At 43.7% G+C, this 22,048-nt stretch overlaps 1 protein-coding gene across 1 annotated transcript; it reads right to left on the bottom strand.

The window, feature by feature from the left end:
* Positions 1-715: 715 nt before the first annotated feature.
* On the bottom strand, positions 716-20,385 carry HDAC1 (histone deacetylase 1). The gene is made up of 14 exons (XM_069971349.1): positions 20,243-20,385; positions 13,591-13,703; positions 11,400-11,517; positions 11,244-11,318; positions 9,986-10,124; positions 9,739-9,880; positions 8,554-8,646; positions 8,354-8,462; positions 7,169-7,309; positions 5,301-5,409; positions 5,086-5,216; positions 4,823-4,966; positions 2,091-2,139; positions 716-1,535 (listed from the first exon to the last, which is right to left on the bottom strand). Exons 1-14 carry the CDS (start codon positions 20,289-20,291, stop codon positions 1,508-1,510), a joined length of 1,440 nt encoding a protein of 479 aa, XP_069827450.1. The 5' UTR covers positions 20,292-20,385; the 3' UTR covers positions 716-1,507.
* Between the last annotated feature and the right edge of the window lie 1,663 nt (positions 20,386-22,048).

Raw genomic sequence — 22,048 nt, 5'->3', positions numbered from 1 at the left:
TATAACTTATTCATGCGACTGTTTTCTTCGTGACATATTGTACTTTAGGTTTGTAGTAAACTTTAGATGACATTAATTATCTTTTGAAAAACGCCCTCAATCTTTAAAAATGACAAAAATTTGCATTTAGGGCTAAGCCTGATCAGACACCGTAGCTATGACACAGGGAAGCTTCCTGTTGTCACAACAACCACGGGGGCTGGGAGATCGCTCCGCACATCTCCGATGTAAACAGAGGGACAATTCTCCCTCTATTCCACTGCGATCGGAGCTCCTATAGGGTTAACTGCCCAGCCATCACGACAACCGGGACGTTCAGTGGATGTAGCCCACAGCGGCTTCTGCGTCTGTTAAAACTTAGGACGTAACTGAACGTCCATGAGGGGCAATGCATTTCAAAAAAGGATGTACAGTTACGTCCTTGATAATATAAGAAAAAAAAAAAGGTAGAACTTACAAATATGCAAAGCATGTTTCCAGTTAAACTGGGTATTTCAAGAATTCTCGTCTGAAATTCTACGCTTTGAGCAAAATTAACTTGTGACCATTATTCAGCATATGTTAACGTCCTATGACTCTCCTGGGGGGTGAGGGCGGCGTATAGTTATACCAGCAAAGAGACCATAGAAAAATGTAGGCATCATCTGAAAATGATTTCTCTTGTTACTAAGTAGATATGCAGAATACTTTCTTTGAATGCATCGGCACGCTAGTCTGTTGTATAATGTTTTATTACAAAGTTTCTCCACAACTTAACCATAAAAAAGAAAAAAAAAAATCTTAAAACAAAACCCAGTCACATATAAATGACATATAAACCCCTGAACGGTCCTTATATCCCTCAAGTCCCACAGTACGATTACACGTAGAAACCTAAATAGCAACCCCTTTGAGGTAACAAGTAACTGCTGACCAGGTTTCCCCATCTTTTCTAAAATGTTGGCTTCAAAAACATTAAAATGGGATGATGTAGCAGCATTACCCCAACAGGGAATCCCTGAAGAGTTATGGGAAAGGAGACCCTTTCCCATTAAGATATTATAAGCCCCAACTGGAAGACGACTGGGTCATCCCTTCCTCTCGCCCTGTGGATCCTGATCGGGAAGTGAACAAGCTCAACAAATGCATAAGAACACAGCTTCCTTAGCATTCAAGAGCTGTGGTGTGGGCACAGAATATAGCACTAAAGTGCTAGAAGTAATACTTTAAATCACAGGGTAAAAACATAAGGAGTTCATCAGGATTCTGGCATGAAGGAGGCGGTAAGGTTAGGGTACACCAAGTCACCATCCAATGGAGGAAGGGGCACAGGATTTAATGCCTACAAAGACATGATCAATAAGGAAAAGCTCCGGCTGGTATGACTCCCTCCTTCCCCAACCAGAGGGACAGTAATAATTTAGTCCACGTGGGTCTATGTTGCATGAGTCACTGTACAAGGCATATATAAAAAGTTAAAGACTGCAAGGATCTTTTGATCTTCAGATGATGTTTTCACCAGTCATGATCAGGCTGTTTTGGTCTCCTCTTTTACCCTGTGAATAAATTGGAGGAGAATTAGCACCAACATAAAATCTGTTCTTTTAGGGTCCTATTAGAAGGCCTGAAAAGGGCCCGATCAATAGTGTAAAGGAGCGCCGATAATTGTTTAGCAAGAGCTGCACAGACATCGTTCACGATGACCGTGCAGCCCTTGCCCAAACTGTTAATACTTTACATGCCAAGCTCCCGGTCTTCTGCACTCTGTATGCTCCCCGGCACAGTGCGCTGCAGCTTTAGTGCTGCCTATCTGAGCAGCCAATCACTGGCTGTGGTGGTCCCTGCCAGCGATTGGCTCAGCGGCCTATCAGCTCAGACAGGCCGCTCCTGCTGCAGCGCGTACAGAGGATAAGACCAGAAGCGTGGACAGGTAAAGTATTAACTGTTTGGACAATCGTCAGCTGTTGGCCATGCATCGCTATGACATATAGTGATACGCGGTCAGCGGCTGAGGACTTTTAGGTCTGGTCCAAAAGAAACCGATGATCACATTGTGTAATAGGGCCCTTAGCATGTACATGGGCCAATGTTAAATAAAACATGACTCCTACCGTTTAGCTTCTGACTTGTCATCTTTTAGCTTGTCCTCCTCTTTGACATCTGCAAGAGACAAAAGGATTCATTGGCAATATAATACTATAAAAACAGAAACAGGAACCAACATCTGCAATGCCAGATACATATAACAGATCACATGCAAGTGTCAGGAGCTGTGCTAGCCAAGCAATGAAAAAGGCACAGCACTTGCTGCGGGGATGGCAGCAATCTGAGGTTTATAACTCACTGTAAGGATATGCCGTCCATAGAAAACATTGCTGATGGATCACATTACATCAGTAGATTGGACAAAGGGGCTGATAACTCTATTCAGAATTATTCAGTCAACATCTACTTTACTTAAGTATGCAAAGAGTAAATGGGAAAGAGCTGTAGGTGACATTACTGAAGACCATTGGCGTGACCTGCCTGCACTAACTCCTCGGGTATCGCTATGCGAGGCGCAGAGACTATCACAGCTGTGCCACCTGCACACACCATATAAGACGCCTTTATTTCTGCATACAATAGGAGTATGAAACACCTCTGAATGTCCCAGATGTGGGGAACCAGATGCACATCTCCTGCATATGACAGGGAATGCTGGAAGGGATTCTTGACATACAGAAAGCGTACGTTGTCACCATTCCTCCTGAGCCCCCACAAATATAGGATATATTAGATCTCTCGAATACTGAAGATGTAGTAGAATAAGCAGTAAAGAGGATGTTATATCAAGCTAGGAAGGTTATTGCTGCCCACTGGATTCAACAACAGCGTTCACAGGTTACAGCAGGGATGGGGAACCTTCGGCCCTTTAGCTGTTGCAAAACTACAATTCCCATCATACCCGGACAGCCAAAGCTTTAAATGTGTGTGGAAAATTTTGAATGTGTCTGGGGAAGGTGGACAGACACCCCTGGTTTTCCTAGTAGGATAGTCACCGGACTGTGTAGGAACCCTTTGCAGGTGTGGATTAGGGTTAAAGGGTAACTATTTTGCCAAGATAGGCTAATATGGGAATGATGATTGCTATAGGTGGCACAGTTGCACAATGTTATTTTCAGTTCCCTATAACGTGCATGCATTAGTATCGTTTTAGCTCGAGAGCAAAAGGCTTCTGTTTTATTCTGCATTACTGGAGATTGTTATTTTTTCCAGTGTGTTTAGAAGTCTAACAATTTAGTCATTTGGGGTTTGGGTGCCAAGACCTCCACAGAACGGAAACGATCAGGGAGAAGCACTCAGGTTCTGTCTTCTGCAGCGAAGGGAAAACCAGGGAGGGAAGTGCTTATCTGGGTGCTGCTTCTCGCTCGTTATGGATCAAAACTATTGGCTTCTTTCTTTCTCCAACATCAAAATCTGCAATGGAGGCCTGAATGGAGTTTCGGACGCAGGTGTGTACCTAGCCTAAAAGCAAATATTGAAAACAGTTTTTGTTTTTTTTGGATGGGGAAATTCCACCGCTGTTATTAAATTTCTTCAAACATTTGTATGATAATTGGGGGCATTTGATTAGTCCCTTTAGACCTTTGGTCATTATACTCCACATAGCTTTTCATCTTGCCTCCCCAGCTAATTTTTTTATAGTAATTATTTATCTGTGGATATTTGGTGCCTTCTTGTGGTGGATACATGTATTGCTATACATATATATTCATTAAGCATGTGCAATATACACTCACCGGCCACTTTATTAGGTACACCTGTCCAACTGCACGTTACCACTTAATTTCTAATCAGTTAATCACATGGCGGCAACTCAGTGCATTTAGGCATGTAGACATGGTCAAGACAATCTCCTGCAGTTCAAACCGAGCATCAGTATGGGGAAGAAAGGTGATTTGAGTGCCTTTGAACATGGCATGGTTGTTGGTGCCAGAAGGGCTGGTCTGAGTATTTCAGAAACTGCTGATCTACTGGGATTTTTCACGCACAACCATCTCTAGGGTTTACAGAGAATGGTCCGAAAAAGAAAAAACATCCAGTAAGCGGCAGTTCTGTGGGCGGAAATGCCTTGTTGATGCCAGAGGTCAGAGGAGAATGGGCAGACTGGTTCGAGCTGATCGAAAGGCAACAGTGACTCAAATAGCCAACCGTTACAACCAAGGTAGGCAGAAGAGCATCTCTGAACGCACAGTACGTCCAACTTTGAGGCAGATGGGCTACAGCAGCAGAAGACCACCCGTTACTAGCATGGTGTACCTAATAAAGTGGCCGGTGAGTGTATAAACATATAAATTGTTTACATCTGTCCCCTCACTGATTTTGTGAGAACAGTTCTGTTTCATGGACATTTTTTTATGTGAATTTTTTTATGAATTTAATTAAGTATAATTGATTTATATATTTCTTGGACTGTCCTGCATTTCTTTAGAGATCCCTTTGTGGATTTATTTTTTTATTTTTGCTGGGATCAGATGGAGAAAACAAATCGTAGTAACTGACGACTATTGTTCTGTGTAATATGGAGAACGATTTCACATTAACTATAACCTCGTTTGCGATCGTTTATCACTAATCAATAAAAATCGATTCGTCTAATAGGACCCTTACACAAATGTTAGTACTATGAAGATGTAAAGTCAGTTATTCAAAAATGGAACCTAGATACCGGGGGAAAAAAACAAAAAAACAAAAAAACAAAAAAAAAAATCAACCCTATAAAACTACATTCTATATATCTATCCAGAGCTCCCTTTGGAAACCTCACAGATTGTTGACCAAGGAATGTAGAGGACTTCACCTTTCTTATCTTCATCTTTTTCATCCTCAGTTTTGGCACGTTTTGCCTTTTTAAAACTTGCAACATTCCTGCGTCCTCCCTCCCCTTCATCTTCTGAATCGGAGAACTCCTCATCACATGCAATCCTCTTGTCTGAAGATCGAACTGCAAAAGAATCACAATTGTAATGTCACATTGACTAACTGCCTGAATTAGGCTTCATGCACACCGCACTTCAGCGATACATCGAAAGCACAAGTTGGATAACCTTAAAGGTTACTTACTGGAAATCCGTTTGTCTGGATCATCTTCATCCTCATCACCACTGTCATCCTGGACGGAGTCTTCTGGGATCGGCTGAATCTGGACTCCAGGAGCATGTGGAAGCATACGCAAGTTCTCAAAAAGTCGCTGCCTGAAATAAGAAGTGATGAAAACCAGGTCATTTACTATTCCAAAACTGGAAAACCTTACTTTTATAATAAATAAAGTTACTCACTTGATCTTCTCCAGATATTCATTTGTGTTCTGATTTGTCATGTTGGAAGGACTGATGTGAAGTTTGAAGTCAGGGCCAAAATATTCAAAATAGTCATTGTAAGGAAGCTCTGAAGAGTGATAAGGCAACAGGTTACACAAACATATTTAATGTGATAGTACATTAACCAATGACAGGCTGGAACTAAACACTTAACGTTAAACCTACCTTCCCAAATCGTTCACATAAATTTAATAACAAAGGAAAATTCATGGCATTCATACTGGTTTTGTTTGGCCCCATTCACATTTTCACAAGGGGGTGTTCTGTTCATTGTTTTGCCCCCTTTCTTTTTACACTACAATATGGCGTCCACAAAATAAAGTATAGAACAGCTATCAGACTAATTTCAGTCCATAAAAGTGAATTAACCAGCGATGATCGGTGTCTCGTGGTATGGCTTCTTCTGGACCTGCAGCACTGTTCAAATCCCGCACGCGTTCTCATTACCGCTTTTCCGACCTCTCTTCTAGCTTTTAAATTGACATGGAGACAGAAGTCACGCTCTCCCATAGACAATGCATTGGAGAGCGTGACTTCCAGCCTTCAAATGATATGATGACAGAAGTGCGGTGATGTGAACGGCGCCACAGCACTGGAATGTAGTTGCGCAGCGGGAAAATCAATTGCCACTGGTGAATATACAAGTTAGCGCACAGTGGGGGGGGGGGGGGGGGGGGGGGGGGACAAATAAAGAAATTTTATGGAATGCTTCTTTATGGTGTGTTTACACAGATATTTAACTGACAGATTTTTGAAGCCAAAGCCAGGAACAGACTATAAACAGGGAACAGGTCATAAAGGAAAGAGATTTCTCCTCTTTTTAAATTCACTCCTGGCTTTGGTTTCCAAAATCTGTCAGATAAATCCCTGTGTAAATGCACCATTAAGTTTCACATCTATAGTTATAGGGGGTCAGATAGGGCTATACAAATAGATAGCTATCCTTACATCTATACCCATAATTGTATTGTAATCATAAAGATCCGAACTCTCAAGATAACATGCTAGTTTTACAGCATGGTTAACAGTGTTAAAAAAAAAAAAAAAAAACCTCAAAGAGTACAAAGTACAACTTTCAAAATTACAATTTTTTTTTTTTGTTGTTGTTGTTCAGCAGTGTCTTTTACAGTAAAATGAAGGGTGTCACTACCAAGTACACTTGGCCCCTCACTTGCCCTGTAGATGTAAAAACTAAAAGTCATATGGCGAGGAGAAAAATTTGAAATGTTCTTGGCTACTAAGGGGTAAAGAAATAAAAGAAAGCTAACATGTCAAGTTTCTTATAAGGTATATGTTTATATTCATATGCCAGGAGTAACTAACAGGTGGGTGTTGATGGAACATGTTAAATATTCTTCATTTCCCAGGTAGTTGGTACGAATTGAATGTTACATTTAAATCACCAAGTAAGGGATCAGGGGGCCTAGAGAAAACCCCAATAAATGGAATCATGCTGCCCAACCCACAGGCAGCAAGAAACAGGGTATATTACAATTAAAGCTCAGTTATCGGAGTGTTGATATAACATTAGGGGGGCTTCTCCCCACCCTACTGGGCATGATTGATAGCTCTCCCCCTGTTTGGGTATAAGAAAGGCTTGTTAAAGACTCAAAGCCCTGTTCCCAGCTGCTTTTATATCTTCAAATACTACAGCATTTCAGAGCCAATCATATATACTGTATATTATACATGGTGATTGTATCATATAACCATATCACAGTATGGAAGCCTTTCCCGGCTTCATGCTACCCGTGGGCTGGGCAGCATGAAAGTGATGACCAGTCCCCTTGAAGTACAATAATCTTTCAATAAAGAAGTGTACAAACCATTGGGAATCTCCGTGTCTAGTGCAACAGCAGTTTCATATGTCCAGCAGCGGGCCACATTTCTGATTGTGTAGCCACCACCACCCAGCATCAACAAGGGAAGGTTGAACGTCTTCATAAACTCCACACACTTCGCGTGTCCTAAAAATAAGCGCTCACTCATTAACAGGGTTCAGCGGGCAGGTGATAAGTCCCTAAAGTTTGAAAACATTTGTAAAACCACAGTAAAAACTGAGAAGCCTGTAAAGTAGATTAAAGGGGAAATCCGGTGTTTTTTCCCCCGTCAAATCAACTGGTGTCAAAAAGCTATACAGATTTATAATTTACTTCTATGTAAAAATCTCTAGTCTTCCAGTACTTATTAACCGCTGTATGTCCTGCAGGAGGTGTATCATTTCCATTCTGACACAGTGCTCTCTGCTGCCACCTGTCTCCATGTCAGGAACTGTCCAGACAGGAGAGTTTTCTATGAGCTGCTGCTATTGTTCTGGACAGTTCCCAACATGGACAGAGGTGGCAGCAAAGAGCGCAGTGACAGACTGAAAAGAATACACCACTTCCTGCAGGACACACAGCAGCTCATTAGTACTGGAAAACTTCAGACTTTTAAATATAATTACAAATCTGTATGACTTTCTAATACAAGTGGATTTGAAAATAAATAAATAAAATTCCGCTGGAGATCCCCTTTCGTGAAAAGGCTATTTTACAGGAACAAGACGACAGATTCAGGCTGGGTTAACACACAGCAATTTGCTCAATATTTAATACCAAAAGACTGGATAGATTTAGATTTTTTTTTTTCGGGAACCAAACCTAAAGATGCTCAAATAACATCCAAAAACAAATTAACAACAAAAGGAATGTTACCCCTAATGAAATAACTACTTGTGCACAGTTTCCTCCCTACTTAAGCTCAATCAATACAGCTTTGTATCACTGAGAAATTTTCACTGGATTCTTACAATGCAACTGCTGTATGTGGATAAGGCAATGTCCGCATATGATTGACAACGGTCACATGATTTTGCCACTAAGGGTCTTTTCACCTTGAATTCTGCAGTGTCTTGTGGAGGTATGAGGGGGACTTGTGTGTCAGGGGACTCTCTGGTGTATCCCTCTATTAGATGCTACTTAGTGGCAATTGTGATTACACATTATTTTGCCTTTCCTTCCAGTGCTCACCTTTAATTGTTAGATTAAAGCAGCCAAGTCTGTCGCCTGATAGGGAGTCCGCACCACACTGCAGAACCACAGCGCTGGGCTGGTACATCTCCATAACTTTAGACATCACCTGTTATAGACAGACATTGGTTATGCAGGATGGTAACAAAGATTATCACAATCCTAGTAAAAATTCTACTGCTACTGTTAAAGAGGCTTACAGGTTTGAAGATTGCTTCATACGATTCATCATCAATGCCATCTCGGAGTGGGTAATTGACTGCATAGTATTTACCCTTGCCAGCTCCAATGTCCTAATATAAAAAACAAAAAAAATTAAAAGGTTTCAAAACAAAAAAAGGCAATATTCATTCTACTAACCAAACCATAACTATATACTAATCCATGAATCAATTTCTGGCATTATCAGAAATTTAATTAAGAGTTCTGGAATCAGGCGTACTTTTTTTTTTTTTTTTTTTTATGAACTTTAATTTTTTACGATGGTAAGATTAACAAAAAATGGCTTATTTCAGTGAGTTGTTTTGTTTATCTTTTATTGTATCCACTGTGTGAGTTATACACATATATATATATATATATGAATTCTGGGAATATATGCAAAATAGCTTCTCCCACCATTTAGTGGTGTCCCTTCAAGTCAAGTCTGAATATTGACTGGGGATACACTCCAAGCATCACTTCAAAAGTAAAGATAGGTATTCTTTACTTTTGAAGTAAAGAATACCTATCTGTAGACAGCTGTTTCAGGGTTGTTGCCCCTCTTCAGTGCAAAGCAGGGTGTTGGCTGGCTAGTGAAAGGTCTATTGTTGGGGATCAAAGGAATACTAGTTCTCCATGAGGAGAGTGTCATAAAAGATGTGTTGAGGCTTTAAGTCCATTCCTGCTCCACTGGGAATTTTGGGAAGTCTTTTCTTTATTAGAGATGCTTGACATCTAACCCCAGTCTATGTTCTGACATTCGTAGATGGAATGAAACACATGTCAGAGCTATTTTGCATATCCTTTCACCCTAGGATGCCAATGACATAAAGGGATCCCCTCCCTATTTCACCTTGTTAGATGCTGCAGTCGCACTGACCCGCACCATCTAAAGGGTTGTCAGGATCAGAGCTCCAGTGCCAAGAGTTGCGACACTGCTCCTTAGCCAATGTTATCTTCCTGGCATACCTGGGGTGTCGGATTACATTAAGACACTTGCAATCTTGTATCAGGTTTAATTATAACAATTATAAAGGTAAAATTTCTAAGACATTTCCCAACCCAATGGTAGACATGAAAAGTTTTACAGAATACATACATTGCAATATAAAGTGTCTGAAAAGGTGTCCATAGCTTTTAAGACTAATGTTTTAAACACAAAGCTTACATGCTAACATACTTACCCTTAAGTCCCCAGTGCCTGGAAAATACTCTCCATACTTATGGAAAGAAACAGTCATTACTCTGTCAGTGGTATAAAAGGCTTCTTCCACACCGTCCCCATGGTGAATATCAATATCGATGTACAGTACCCGCTGATGATATCTGTATTAGGTAAACAGCAATAAAAAGGTCAGCATGGAGGGGAAAAAAACCCTACAACAAATGACCACCAGTCTATATCAAGCAAACAATACAACTCATACATACTTTAATAGTTCCAAAATAGCAAGGACGATATCATTGACATAACAAAATCCTGAGGCTTCAGACTTCTTAGCGTGATGTAGTCCACCTGCCCAGTTTACAGCAATATCTGTTTGCTGCTTGTTTAACTTCACAGAACTTGCTGCCAAGAAAAAAAATCTCAATGTAAAAAAATAAATAAATAAAAAATTCTCTTTTATAACACAATGACCTATGTTGATTATTACTTTGGCTATAGATGACTGGAAGCTCCACTGTAGGTCCAGATTAAGTAATTAACTAATTTTCCATATAACAAAGCCAAGCTGTGATTGGTTGCCAAGTTCAAAACCAGACAGTTATAGTTTCAAGCAGATTGGAAATGTTACAAATGTAGGGCTGTGAAACGGTCTGACTGTGGATCCGTGAGCAAAGACACTTTTACGGCACATTAAATCCTATTCAGACAATATGCCACAATATCATGATCCTCTCTGCGAAAAATGGGATATGTCCTAGTGTGGAGGCAGATTGCAACAAGGATCCCCTAAATAGAAGTATGTGGGATCAGTGTTTTCCACTGATTCATGGAATCCGTGAAAAAGAGGGACCAGGCAGCCACTCGTAGAAGAGAGCAGCCGAAGCACCCAGAGCATCAGCCGTACCGAGGAGAGCCAGGGAAGCCCCCGGGACCAGTCTTCCGGAGGTGTCGGGGGGGGGGCTGCTCCACCATCGGAGTCTGATGCCGCCAGGAAGCCGGTAAGGTATTACCCGGTAACCCCCAGTCACCTTCTTTATCCAGGGTAGGGAAGGGAGAAAGAAGCCCTTCCAGCTCCTGCTCCCATGGGGACAGGAAACAGAAAACTGACGAGAGGAGGGAAATTTACTTCTTTAAAAGATCCAGGGATTTCCTGTATCCTGTTTCCTGTCCAATGGGAGTAGGTGGTGGACCTCTCCAGGGGTGCAGTCATAGGGCGAGCAGAGAAAAGAGGGATCCCATGTTGCACACCCACAGCAAGATCACCCCTCCGCCCAGTGTATTACAGAACCGCCGAAGCTCCCCAACTCTGTGCCCCAACGACCACCTTCCCCGGACCGCGAACACAACCTGCTTAGCCGGCATGCAAATAGTGGTGGTGGGGAGATAAATGGGCATTGGACAAGGTTCACGGAATTTCATGAGTAGTTTTTTTTAGTACTATAGGCCAGCTATAATCCTACTGCTGATGGTCAGATGGTAAGGTACAGAAAGGTGATGACAGATTCTCTTTAAAATACTTACCTACGGAGCCTCCTGTTGACAACTGGCAGAATTCAAACAGCCCATCGAACACTGGACAGTCCTCCCCAACGTTAACTGTAGAGAAGAGAAAAAAAAACGTTTGAAGACAGTCTAAAAAGATCTAGTTTACTTTGGGGGCTCAGGATAAGAACTTACACCTCTGCATCTGCTTGCTGTATTCTGACATGTTATCTGGCCTGATAGAACGAAGGAATTTGATGTAATCGTCACTGTGATATTTTGTCATCTCTTCTGCATTCGCCTTGTGAGGTCTCTGATGTAGAAGAAAAAATACTAGTAACTTGTTCTCTACACAGAAAGTTATGTTTTAAAATTCATTTTTAGTTTAGTTTGCCTGCCTTGTTGTCTAGTAAAATACCACAGGCTCTCTAATGTACAGAGAAAGAGCTTACTAGTCGGACACAAAAGTATATACACTGTTACAGTAATTAGCAATGTATTGTATTAGTGCTTACACTAAAGAGGTTGTCCAATCAGAGGACCTGTTTATTATATATTTTTTTTTTATATATGGCCTGGGATGGAGTGATTGAAATTAAAGCGACAACAGAATTTTTTTTCAGTACCTTATAGGCACAGGTGCGGGGGAAGCTGGTTGCATGCTGCTTTTTTTCAAAGCACTGCTAGGTTCCTGCTCCATTTTCTTCTTGTGCACCAGCCCATCTGTAGTCCTGATTGTGCATTTGCTTTAAACTGCACTTACCTCCCTGGCTTCCACACTGCCTCCCATACCTCACTGCTCCTTTCCCGCCTTGGTACTAGGGTTGTACAGCTGCAGACCCCGATTGGCTAAGGGGGCTGGGAACGCCATGACCCCAGAACCCATAAGTGGCTACATAGCTGGGATGGAGCAGTGAGATACCATTGGTGGAGCAGGAGCCAGGAAAGTAAGTGCAGTTCATCATTTTTTATCTCTATTAAAAACACCAAAAACTCAGATAATGAGCCTAAACAAGGCAATAATCTTGATAGAGTATAAATAGAGATTCTGAGTAGGAATACAGTTTGTATATTAGTATATTACACACAATCTAATATAAACAAGTAAAAGTGCAAAGTGGCAAGAGGGCAATATAAGGTATCAAAGACCCTGCAGTGTTTGTAATGAAGCGGTATAAACAGTGCATTTAACCATTATGGAAAACTCACTAATACAACAGCAAAGACTTAGATTTGCTTTAGGTGAATGTACACACTACTGATTAGGCAAAAAATTTTAAGTGGAATCAGCACTGTGGATTCCGCTTGAAGTTCAGCCTGTCTCATTGATTCAATAGGATTTCTCAAGCGTGATCTGCCCAAATTGACATGTCAATTCTTTGGGCAGATTGTGCTTGACAAAGCCCATTGAAGCAATGGGATAGGCACAACTTCAAGCAGAATCAACAGTGCGGACTCCACTTGAAATTCCTTGCCTATTCCGTAGTGTGCACATACCCTACGTTAGTATGTCAGCTGTAATTCATCCATTTGTAAGTGGTGCTGAAGGCCAGACTGGTGGCAACCACCTACCAGTCTTAACTATATTCTGAAAGGAATTGCTCCTCCAGTGACAACCCCTTTAAATACGGAATACAGGAATCCTGTTGCAGCCACTAAGCAGTTATTCACAAAGCCAACCACTGTTCAGATTTATACTAGACTGTGTGTACTGGTTCAACATACTATATTAAAGGACTCTATTGCACTCAACTGAATGCCTACATTTAGAAAGCTCATGCAGACACTATTAAAGGGGTCATCCAGCGCTACAAAAACATGGCCACTTTTCTCCTCTTGTCTCCAGTTCAGGTGTGGTTTGCAATTAAGCTTCATTTACATAAATGGAACAGAGTTTGAAACCCCACCCAATCTGGACAAGAGAGGGGGAAAAGTGGCCATGGTTTTGTAGCGCTGGATAACCCGTTTAAAGGGAACCTATCACCCCCCGTGACGGGGTGACAGGCTCCCGACCCTCTGCTACAGCCCCCTATACTCACCTGATCTCGACGGCTCCCACTTTTGGATCCGGTCGGGTCACTGAGATCTCAGCCACTACAGCCCGGCGCACGCGCTGAGAGATGAGTCCAACGCGCCGTCATTCTCTATGAGCGTTGGACTCATCTCTCAGCGCGTGCGCCGGGCTGCAGCGGCTGAGATCTCCATGACCCGACCGGATCCAGAAGCGGGACCCGTCGGGATCAGGTGAGTATAGGGGGCTGTAGCGGGGGGTCGGGAGCCTGTCACCCCGGCACGGGGGGGTGACAGGTTCCCTTTAAATATCCCATACTTGATGTTATAGAGATGTCACCATCTAATCCCCTTAACGTTTATACTGTAATCTTACATAGATTTCCATTTTGCGATACAGTCCATAATTCAATAGCAGATTGTGTGTCATGCGAATTCGGTGAGGCTTCATGGGATGTCCCTGCCCATAGTAATAGTTGCCAACATCTCCTATATCAAAAAAGAAAAAAGAAAAAGACAGGTCATGAAATTTGTTTACACACTATATTAAACACATGGTTAAACAGAATGATTAAGCACGATAAGATGGCTGCAGAGCTATTCTTAATGTTAAAGGGGTTGGAGACTTTATAGTAAAATTGCTTAGTGTACAGTATTGGTAAGGTTATGCACTTCCTCCCTGCATGCCCTTTATGGGTGATATCAGGCGACCCTGCTCTACATGCTTACTGGCAATCCCGTCCATAATGTGGCTGAGTATGGAGCAGCATGTGACCCTCCCTCAGCATCCTCCATAGGCATATACAAGCTCAGCGGAGAACGCTGAGGGAGGAGCGTGGTCCCATGCTTACCCATCTTATGGCCGGGATCACCAGCATACATAGCAGGAGGGCACAGCCTGGAGGTTGAGGATCCGATACCAGCGCTAGTGCTTTGTTTGATCAGCAAGCAGCTAGCCTTTCAGGGCTGCTCCGCTCCCTGCCACTCCTACCAGGATGCCAAGAAAAGCCGGATCATGTCCTGGGAATCTTCTCCCAGTTTCCCGGGATTAAATCCAGCTTTTCCCTGGCACCTGGGGTGGAGCGGCAGGGAGCGGAGCAGCACTGAAAGGCGGTGTGATAAGCGGAGCGAATCGCTTTGTTTAGATGAGCAATTTGCTCATCTCTATGTAGCTATAGTCAGTAAGGGCAGCAAATACACTTACTAATACTGTACAATGAAAATTATAAAGTAACCAACCCCTTGAAAAGTGTAGATGGAATGGAAATGGATATCTTTTCCTCCAGTCACGTGTTTACTAAGGGAGCAGCTTATCCTGCTTGACAAAAATGGAGTGGGCATACTGAAATCCAAAGGTCTGATCCTTCTTTCCTCCCAACACCTGCTGCTGGCATTGGGACATCCTGAGCACACTGGTCCTCTTTCTAAAGGGCCTTTCACAGGCCAATTATCTTGCAAACAAATTGTTAAAAATTGTTTGAATTTAAAGCATAACTGTCATTTCAGGGTCATTTTTCTGAAAACATTAAATATCAACAGTACAAGCGATTTTAAGAAACTCTGTAATAAGTTTCATAAACCAAAAGAGTTTCCTTCTGGACTGAAAAAGCAATCTCCCAGCCTCCCCCCTCACATCAGAAGCAGCAGGATTTCTGTGTCCATTATGTGGCTATGGAGAGGGGAGGGGCTGTTAGGAGTGACTGAGCACGGAGCAGTCCTGCACAGCACAACACCCTGCAATCTTCTCTCAGTAAGTTCATAGATAAGCACTGACCTTTCTGACCCCAGAATCCAGCGTCTTAGGTGCCCAGAGAGTCTACAAACAGCTGACCTTCATGTCACCTCTTCCTGCTCCCTCATCTCCCTCAGCCCCTCCCCCTCCATAAGGATAGAATGGAGAGAGCAGAGCCCGTCTTCACTGGCTTCTCTGTAATGAAGACGTGTTTGCCTGATAATGCACAGATAAGAAGTCAGGGGGGGAGGCTGGGAGATTGCTTCTTGAGTACAGAAGGAGGCTTTTTTGGCTGATAAAACCTATTACAGAGTTTCTTAAAATCGCTTATACTACTGATTTCTGTAATAAAAAAATATGACAGTTACGCTTTAAAGGGGAACTATTAGCAGTTTAGACAACTCTATAGCGCCTGGGACACTGAGGAGGAAGGTACGTGTGTATTACCTTCCTCCTCAGCACCATTCCCTCGCTGTTAATTGGGGTAAACTCCACCCTGGAACACTGCCACTGCATCATTCCATGCTCCGGAGCAGAGTTTACCCCGACTAACAGCACAGGATCGTCGTCGAGGAGAAAAGAAATACATACAGCTGAGCCAGTTGAAGTGCGCAAGCGCGAAACGCCACCGCTCTAATCTGTGGAACGCACCATTTGCTTGTACACTGCTCTTTCCCTGCAATAAAGCATCTTATTCCGCTCTACATTGGTGAGTTGCCGTTGTCTACCATACTACTAAATACATACATACCTTCCTCCTCAGCGCCCCAGGCACTAAAGGGGCTATCAGCAGGTCAGATTCGTCTAATCTACTGATTGCCTCCTAAAGGTGAACTATCTTCTGATGTAAACGAAAAATATGGCATTTTCTGAGCTGACCTCAAAATTATTGTTAAACATTCTTAAGTCTATCTATCCACAATTTGTAAGCCATAACCAGGAGTGGAACCTACACAGACAAAAACTGTATTGAAAGAGGTATACTTCTAAACCACACGCTTTCAGGTCGCCTCACCATGGTGGGATGGTATAGACATTATGAGGGGGATTTATCATTGCTGCGCCCGTGGCATACAACAGGGGGAAGGTGCAGATTAACCCCTCTCCTAATGGACGGGCAGGGTGGCAGAGCAAAGGTGGGGAGGAGCCGTGCCCTCCTACCACACCTCATTTATCATGGTTGACGCCTGCCTGCATGATACAAATCTACACATGCTGAAAGCACATGGCTGGGTTTACATAGAGGCATGCACCTCTTAGTGAATCCGGCCAGGATAATGGGGCGGACCTTATTTAAGACCAGTGTAGTCGCACCTTCTGTTTGACACCATTATTGTTGAGTTAACCTGTTTGAGCATATGACTGGTATAGCTCATTACTTCTTCCACACTACCTGTGAGCTTCCATGGTTATGATCACTGACTACTACCTCTATTCACCTGATTATTGGGACTGAAGGCCTGTATTCATTTCTGGGTCAGATTGACCTATGAGTGTGAAGGACTTTGTGGGGCATGTTCCCTGCATAGTATAAAATGTTTAAAGGACCCCTTAACCTGCGAATAGAGCCTAATAAGGGACCATTTACAGAGGCACCTGCAACCTTTCCAAATGAGCATATTAAACTACTCAGACCACACTATGGCCAATAAAACCAGCATCCTGTGTGTCTATTCAGATTTCCAATCCAGTACTGTAAATCTGAGAAGTACCTTCTGCAGCAGCACGTCTCCTGTCCATTATCCCCAGGTAGACAATGGGATAAGGCTGCAGCGATCACCTCTCTCTTCCCATTACTGTTCTGCAGGAGTAACAGGACTTCTACATCACACACTGACAGGATGTAGAAGTCTCTCAGCAGGGCATGACCACAGGCAAAGATGTGCAGCTAGCTGCAGCCTTATCCCAATGCCTATCAGGGGATAATGAATGTGAGACACCAAGGCTGCTGCAGAAATGACTGAATAGCTGCAAGCTGGAACATTTCCTCGCTCCCCCTCCCATCCCTGCTTGACTGACAGGAGTCCCAAACAGAATCAGGAACAAGAGGGGGAATAAGGAAGTGTGCCTGTCTCTAGGACCTTCAAATGCCAATTAATTTTTTTTCGCTCTAGAAGTAGACTGCATTCTGCACCCAGTGGAGACACCATAATAAACTTAAAAAAAAAATAAAAAGGTGGGGGTTTGTAAATCAAGATTCTTTAATAATCCAGGTTATTTATTTATCCATAGATAACTCATTTAAAGGTAACGCATCACATAGAGCCAGGTCCAGAAACATCTTTCTTTACAATCGGTTTCTGTTTCCTAGTTGTAGTTGTTTGCATATCATTTTGGGGGCTGCCCTCTTGTCTGGGATATTTCACCACCATTTAGTTATATGCATTACACCACGCCCGCCCCATGGACCATAGACACAATAGACAAGAATCGGCCCATTCAGAAGAATGAGAAAGGCTTCTGGGAGTGCTCAGAGACCTTTACAGAGGTCGTTCTACAGGGAGGGGGAAGAGGAGTTGTGAGCAACAGCTATTGTGTATAGTATAATGAAAAATGTAAAAAAAAACAAACAAAAAAACAAAACAAAAAACAATTCTTACAAAATATACATTTAAAATGAAAATCTGTTATTTTCAGATGACACATTCCCTTGGAATGATTTGGACCAATTCCTGGTTTTGGCTTGAAATACTAAGAAAGACACATGGTCGGCTGGCCTACTAAAATCGGACGGGTTTGGGCCTGTTCACACTGAGCAAAACAGGTGGAAATTCCAAGTGGAACTCGCACCGCAAACTCTGCTCGTAATCCCGCCTGCCTCACTGTCTCATTGTGATGTCAATTCTTTGAGCGGAGGCGCCGCTAGACATGTCAATTCTTTGAGCAGAAAGCGAGACATCACACTGAGATAGGAGGGATTCCGAGCAGAGTCCGTGGTGCAAATTCCACTCTGAATTTCCGCCTGTTTTGCCCAGTGTGAACGGGCCCTTAAGAGTTAAAAGGAGTGCATGGCCTAGTTGTTTTTTGTTTCTGATTATTTTCTAAATGTTAATTTACTTTTTTGTTCATTATTGTGGCAGCCATTTTGCCTGAGCTGTTTTGGCCTTGTTCACACTACGGAATCGGCGCTGAGTTTCTGTGCTGATACACCCTTTGCGAACTCTGCGCCGAATCCTGCATTCAATCTCTTAACGACATGTCAATTCTTTAAAGAGGACCTGTCACCCCCCGTGCCGGGGTGACAGGCTCCCGACCCCCCCGTTAGATCCCCTTATACCAGGCATGTCCAAACTTTTTTCGAAGAGTGCCAAATTTGATGAAGTGAACATGTGCGAGGGCCGACCATTTTACATGCTACATGCTTTATAACACAGGCAGATAATAGCAAGCTGGATACCTGGGGGGCCGTAAAAGTTCGGAACGCGGGCCGCAAATGGCCCTCCGGCCGGACTTTGGACATGTCTGCCTTATACTCACGTGATCCCACCTGGTCCCGCTTCCTGAGCCCGGTGCGCGCGCTGACAGGAGAGTCCGATGCCCATTGAGAATGATGGAGCATCGGACTTCCCATTAATTCTCCTTGGGCGTCTGACTCTGCTGTCAGTGCACGCGCCGGGCTTCGGGAGCTCATATCTCAGTGACTCGAACAGCTCATGAAGCGGGACCCGGGGGGGATCATGTGAGTATAGGGGGCTCTAACGGGGGGTCGGGCGTCTGTCACCCCGGCACGGGGGGGTGACAGGTCTCCTTTAAAGTGACTTTACCACCAGGCCCAGGCTGAAGCACTGGAGGCAGGCGGGCAACCCACCCCTAGTGGGAAGAAACCCTAGCCCCTCCATGACGTGACTCCATTAGAATCAATGGAACCCTATCATAGAGGGGCTAGGGTTTCCTCCCACTAAGGGTGGGTCGGACCGCCTCCAGTGCTTTAGCCTGGGCCTGGTGGTACAGTCACTAAGTGGAGGCGTGCGAGACGTCCCTTAAAAAGAGATTAAAAGCAAGATTCAGTGGTGTGAAGTGTGAACAGGGCCTTAAACAGCATTTAGAGGTATGCTAAATAGGGGTTTTCCCATCTGGGGAAATTATTCCTTACCCTGCGGTATTCAAAAGATTGGGCATAACTAAGATCCCAGGAGGTCCAACTGCTGAAGCTCTCCACATTCTTCTGATGGAGAAAGCTGCATTGGACCCCTCCACAGAGAATGAATGGAGATGTGCCGCACTTGCACTACTGCCCCATACAACAGGGATTCTGGGGAGTCCACGTTGTTGAGCTCATGGGGCCCCTGTGGGCAGACCTCTTAGATAGGCCATATCCTGTTGACACTGTGGATAGTATAACTACCCATGATGGAAATACTTCATTAACATAAGCAACAATAGACAGAAGCTGCCCTATTGATTAATACTGATAAAATATACGTCAATCAGACGTTTCAGTACAATGGGCGCAGTATTACCCCCCCCTTGGGGCACCAATCTACCTGCCCACTCATCAATGTAGCGCGCAGGATAAATATTCATGGAGAGGGGCGGACAATCGGGTGGACTGGTGCACCAAGGACTGTAGTACGGCCCCCAGTGCACCTTACAGCCTAATAACATTAATAAAATGAAGGATTTCATTACAAACGGCTTAGAGGGTGCAGGAAAGAAAACAAATGACATTGCGAGCAGCCATAGATTATATGACGTCACATTAGGGATGGTAAAACAAGGGCCCATATCCTGTGCGGAGGACCACTCAGATCTGCTGGACTCTACGGCCCTCCTAACGCTTTGGCTGTCCAGGCATGATGGGAATTGTAGTTTTGCAACAGCTGGTGAGCCCCCTATGTGTAACAATGCAAGCAGAGCCTTCCCCATAGCCAGACCTACTGACTCATACAGAAACCAATCAGAAGCCAGCTTTCATTGCACCAGAGCAGTTTGAGAAATAGAAGCTGAGCTGTGATAGGCTGCTATGGGCACACGTGACACTATCTGCCCCAGTTTTGATCTAGCTCGGCCATTGTCCCATCCATTCCCGGTATATTAGGATACGTCCAGGCCGGAGGCGCTTCCTGCCCGGCTCACCGTGCCCAGGACCGTGGACTGCCGCGCAGAGCAGCCTAACCTGTATAACCGGTATCAGACAAGCCTTGCCGGGCTCGTGCACTCCCTCCCGGTACGCGTGCCCTCCGCACATCACTAGCTCCGGCCGCCCACGCCAATCCTCTGCACGGAGCTCGCTCCCTCCTCTCCCATCACAGCGCGCTTCCCTCCATTCACTACCTGTCCCCAGCGTCCGCCTTACCATCATAATAATAGCACACTTTCTTCTTTGTTCCCTGGGTGTACGCCATTTTCCTTCCTGGGCTCCGGATCCACTACTGTTCCTACGACCCAGCGTCCGCCTACGTGCTAAACCGGCTCACCCAATCCCGGGACTGTGTCCAAAGCCCGAGCGAGATGGACAGATCACCGACCAATCAGCCACGAAAGAACAGTAAGAAGGCGGAGACAACTACATGACGCCGCTTAGCCAATCCCAGCAGCGAATCTCGAGTCGGCATTTAGACGGACAACTCCACATCCAATAAACAGTCAGGATGAACAATATGCGGGCGGATCCTCGGCGCCATCTCGAGTCATGTTAGGTTGTGGCAGGTTATCGTGTGCCTGGGTGATTCTTCCTGATGGAGAGCACTACCAATGTATCGCGAGATCAGACTCCCGCCCTTTGTCTAGCGGGGAGGACGCGACCTGGTATCATTGTACAGTACAGTTCATAAGCAGCTGCCTCCCAGTGCTATAAAAGCTTCACCTCTTATCTGAGTCCGTGTATTCCTGTCACAATAGTCAGTATTTTACAAATTCATGAAATATCTTGTAAATTTGTGAAGCAAATTTCACAAAGGCTCAGCCCCTCCATGTCACAACACCCCAACCACTCAGGACCCGCCTCCATTAGAATGAAGCCTTGCTGGGTCATGGAGGGCATGTTGCTGCGGATAAATCGGCGGGAATCGGGCTGTGTTTTGAAAGGCTGGGTTCACACTGCATTTTTTCCTATCCGTTAAACGTTGAGAGGAATGAGTTAATCCATCCAAAGTTTGAAAGAAAAATAAATCCTTTTCCATCCAAAGTTTGAAAGAAACAATAAGACTTTTTCTCATGGAACTTTCACTGAACTTGTTCAAGGATATACAGCTGGTCTCGAGATTATGGAACTCTCCTATGTGACTGAACCTGTTCCCAGCAGATAATGAACCTGTTCCCAGCAGATAATAAATGTTATTCTATAATTCTCATAAGCAGATAACAAATGTTTTTTAGCATCCTTATGTATGTATCAACATCCTTATGTAAACAATTTATCTGTCAAAATATATCCGTAGTTATTAGTTTTTTGAAGTTGATGACGTATATAGTGTATGACTTTGCATTTTACATTCATATCCATTGGTTTTTTCTGTATAAACAAAGGTGGGTTCTCAGAGATAGTTGGAACATTGCTTACCTAAGAATGTTTTGTCTCAAGAACTATTTCCCTCAGAGACATGTTTATCAGTGTTCAAGGCCATTCTCAGAGGAAAGTTGCCTGTCTGTTACAGTGGGAATAATGTGAAAGTATCATTGCACAGAATGTGTTATTCTAACCTTTTTGAATAATAATAATGAATACTAATATAGATGCTATTGCGCATGACTGAATATCTAAATCACTAGCACCGCCTCATCTATGTCTTATTAGCATTTGTTACCACCCTATATTTTATCTGTCTATAAAATGTGATTACCATAATAAAACTGGGCCCATTTACACCAGACTTGTTTGCAAGATACGTTGTCTGTGTCTTCATTCTAAGTGCATGGTGTGGGAGAGGGGATCCGGACCCATTCTCCAACTTAATTAGGAGACAGCCAACAACAGTAGGCCTTCTTTGGGAAGGCACCTCGACATTATTGGCGCCCTTTGAACAGGGACACGCCCATTACATCGGGAGATCGGATGACCTGCACTGCTGTACCAGGGGAGAGAAAGGTGAACAAGGAGACCACAAAACCTGGCCAGGTAAGAGTAAAAAATTTGTTTACTCTTTTCTGTGCTCTCCTCCTT

Source organism: Dendropsophus ebraccatus, chromosome 5 (genome assembly GCF_027789765.1).
Source record: "Dendropsophus ebraccatus isolate aDenEbr1 chromosome 5, aDenEbr1.pat, whole genome shotgun sequence".
Lineage (NCBI taxonomy): Eukaryota > Metazoa > Chordata > Amphibia > Anura > Hylidae > Dendropsophus > Dendropsophus ebraccatus.
Note: the sequence above shows the minus strand (reverse complement) of the source record. Positions and strands in the feature narration are given on the sequence as shown.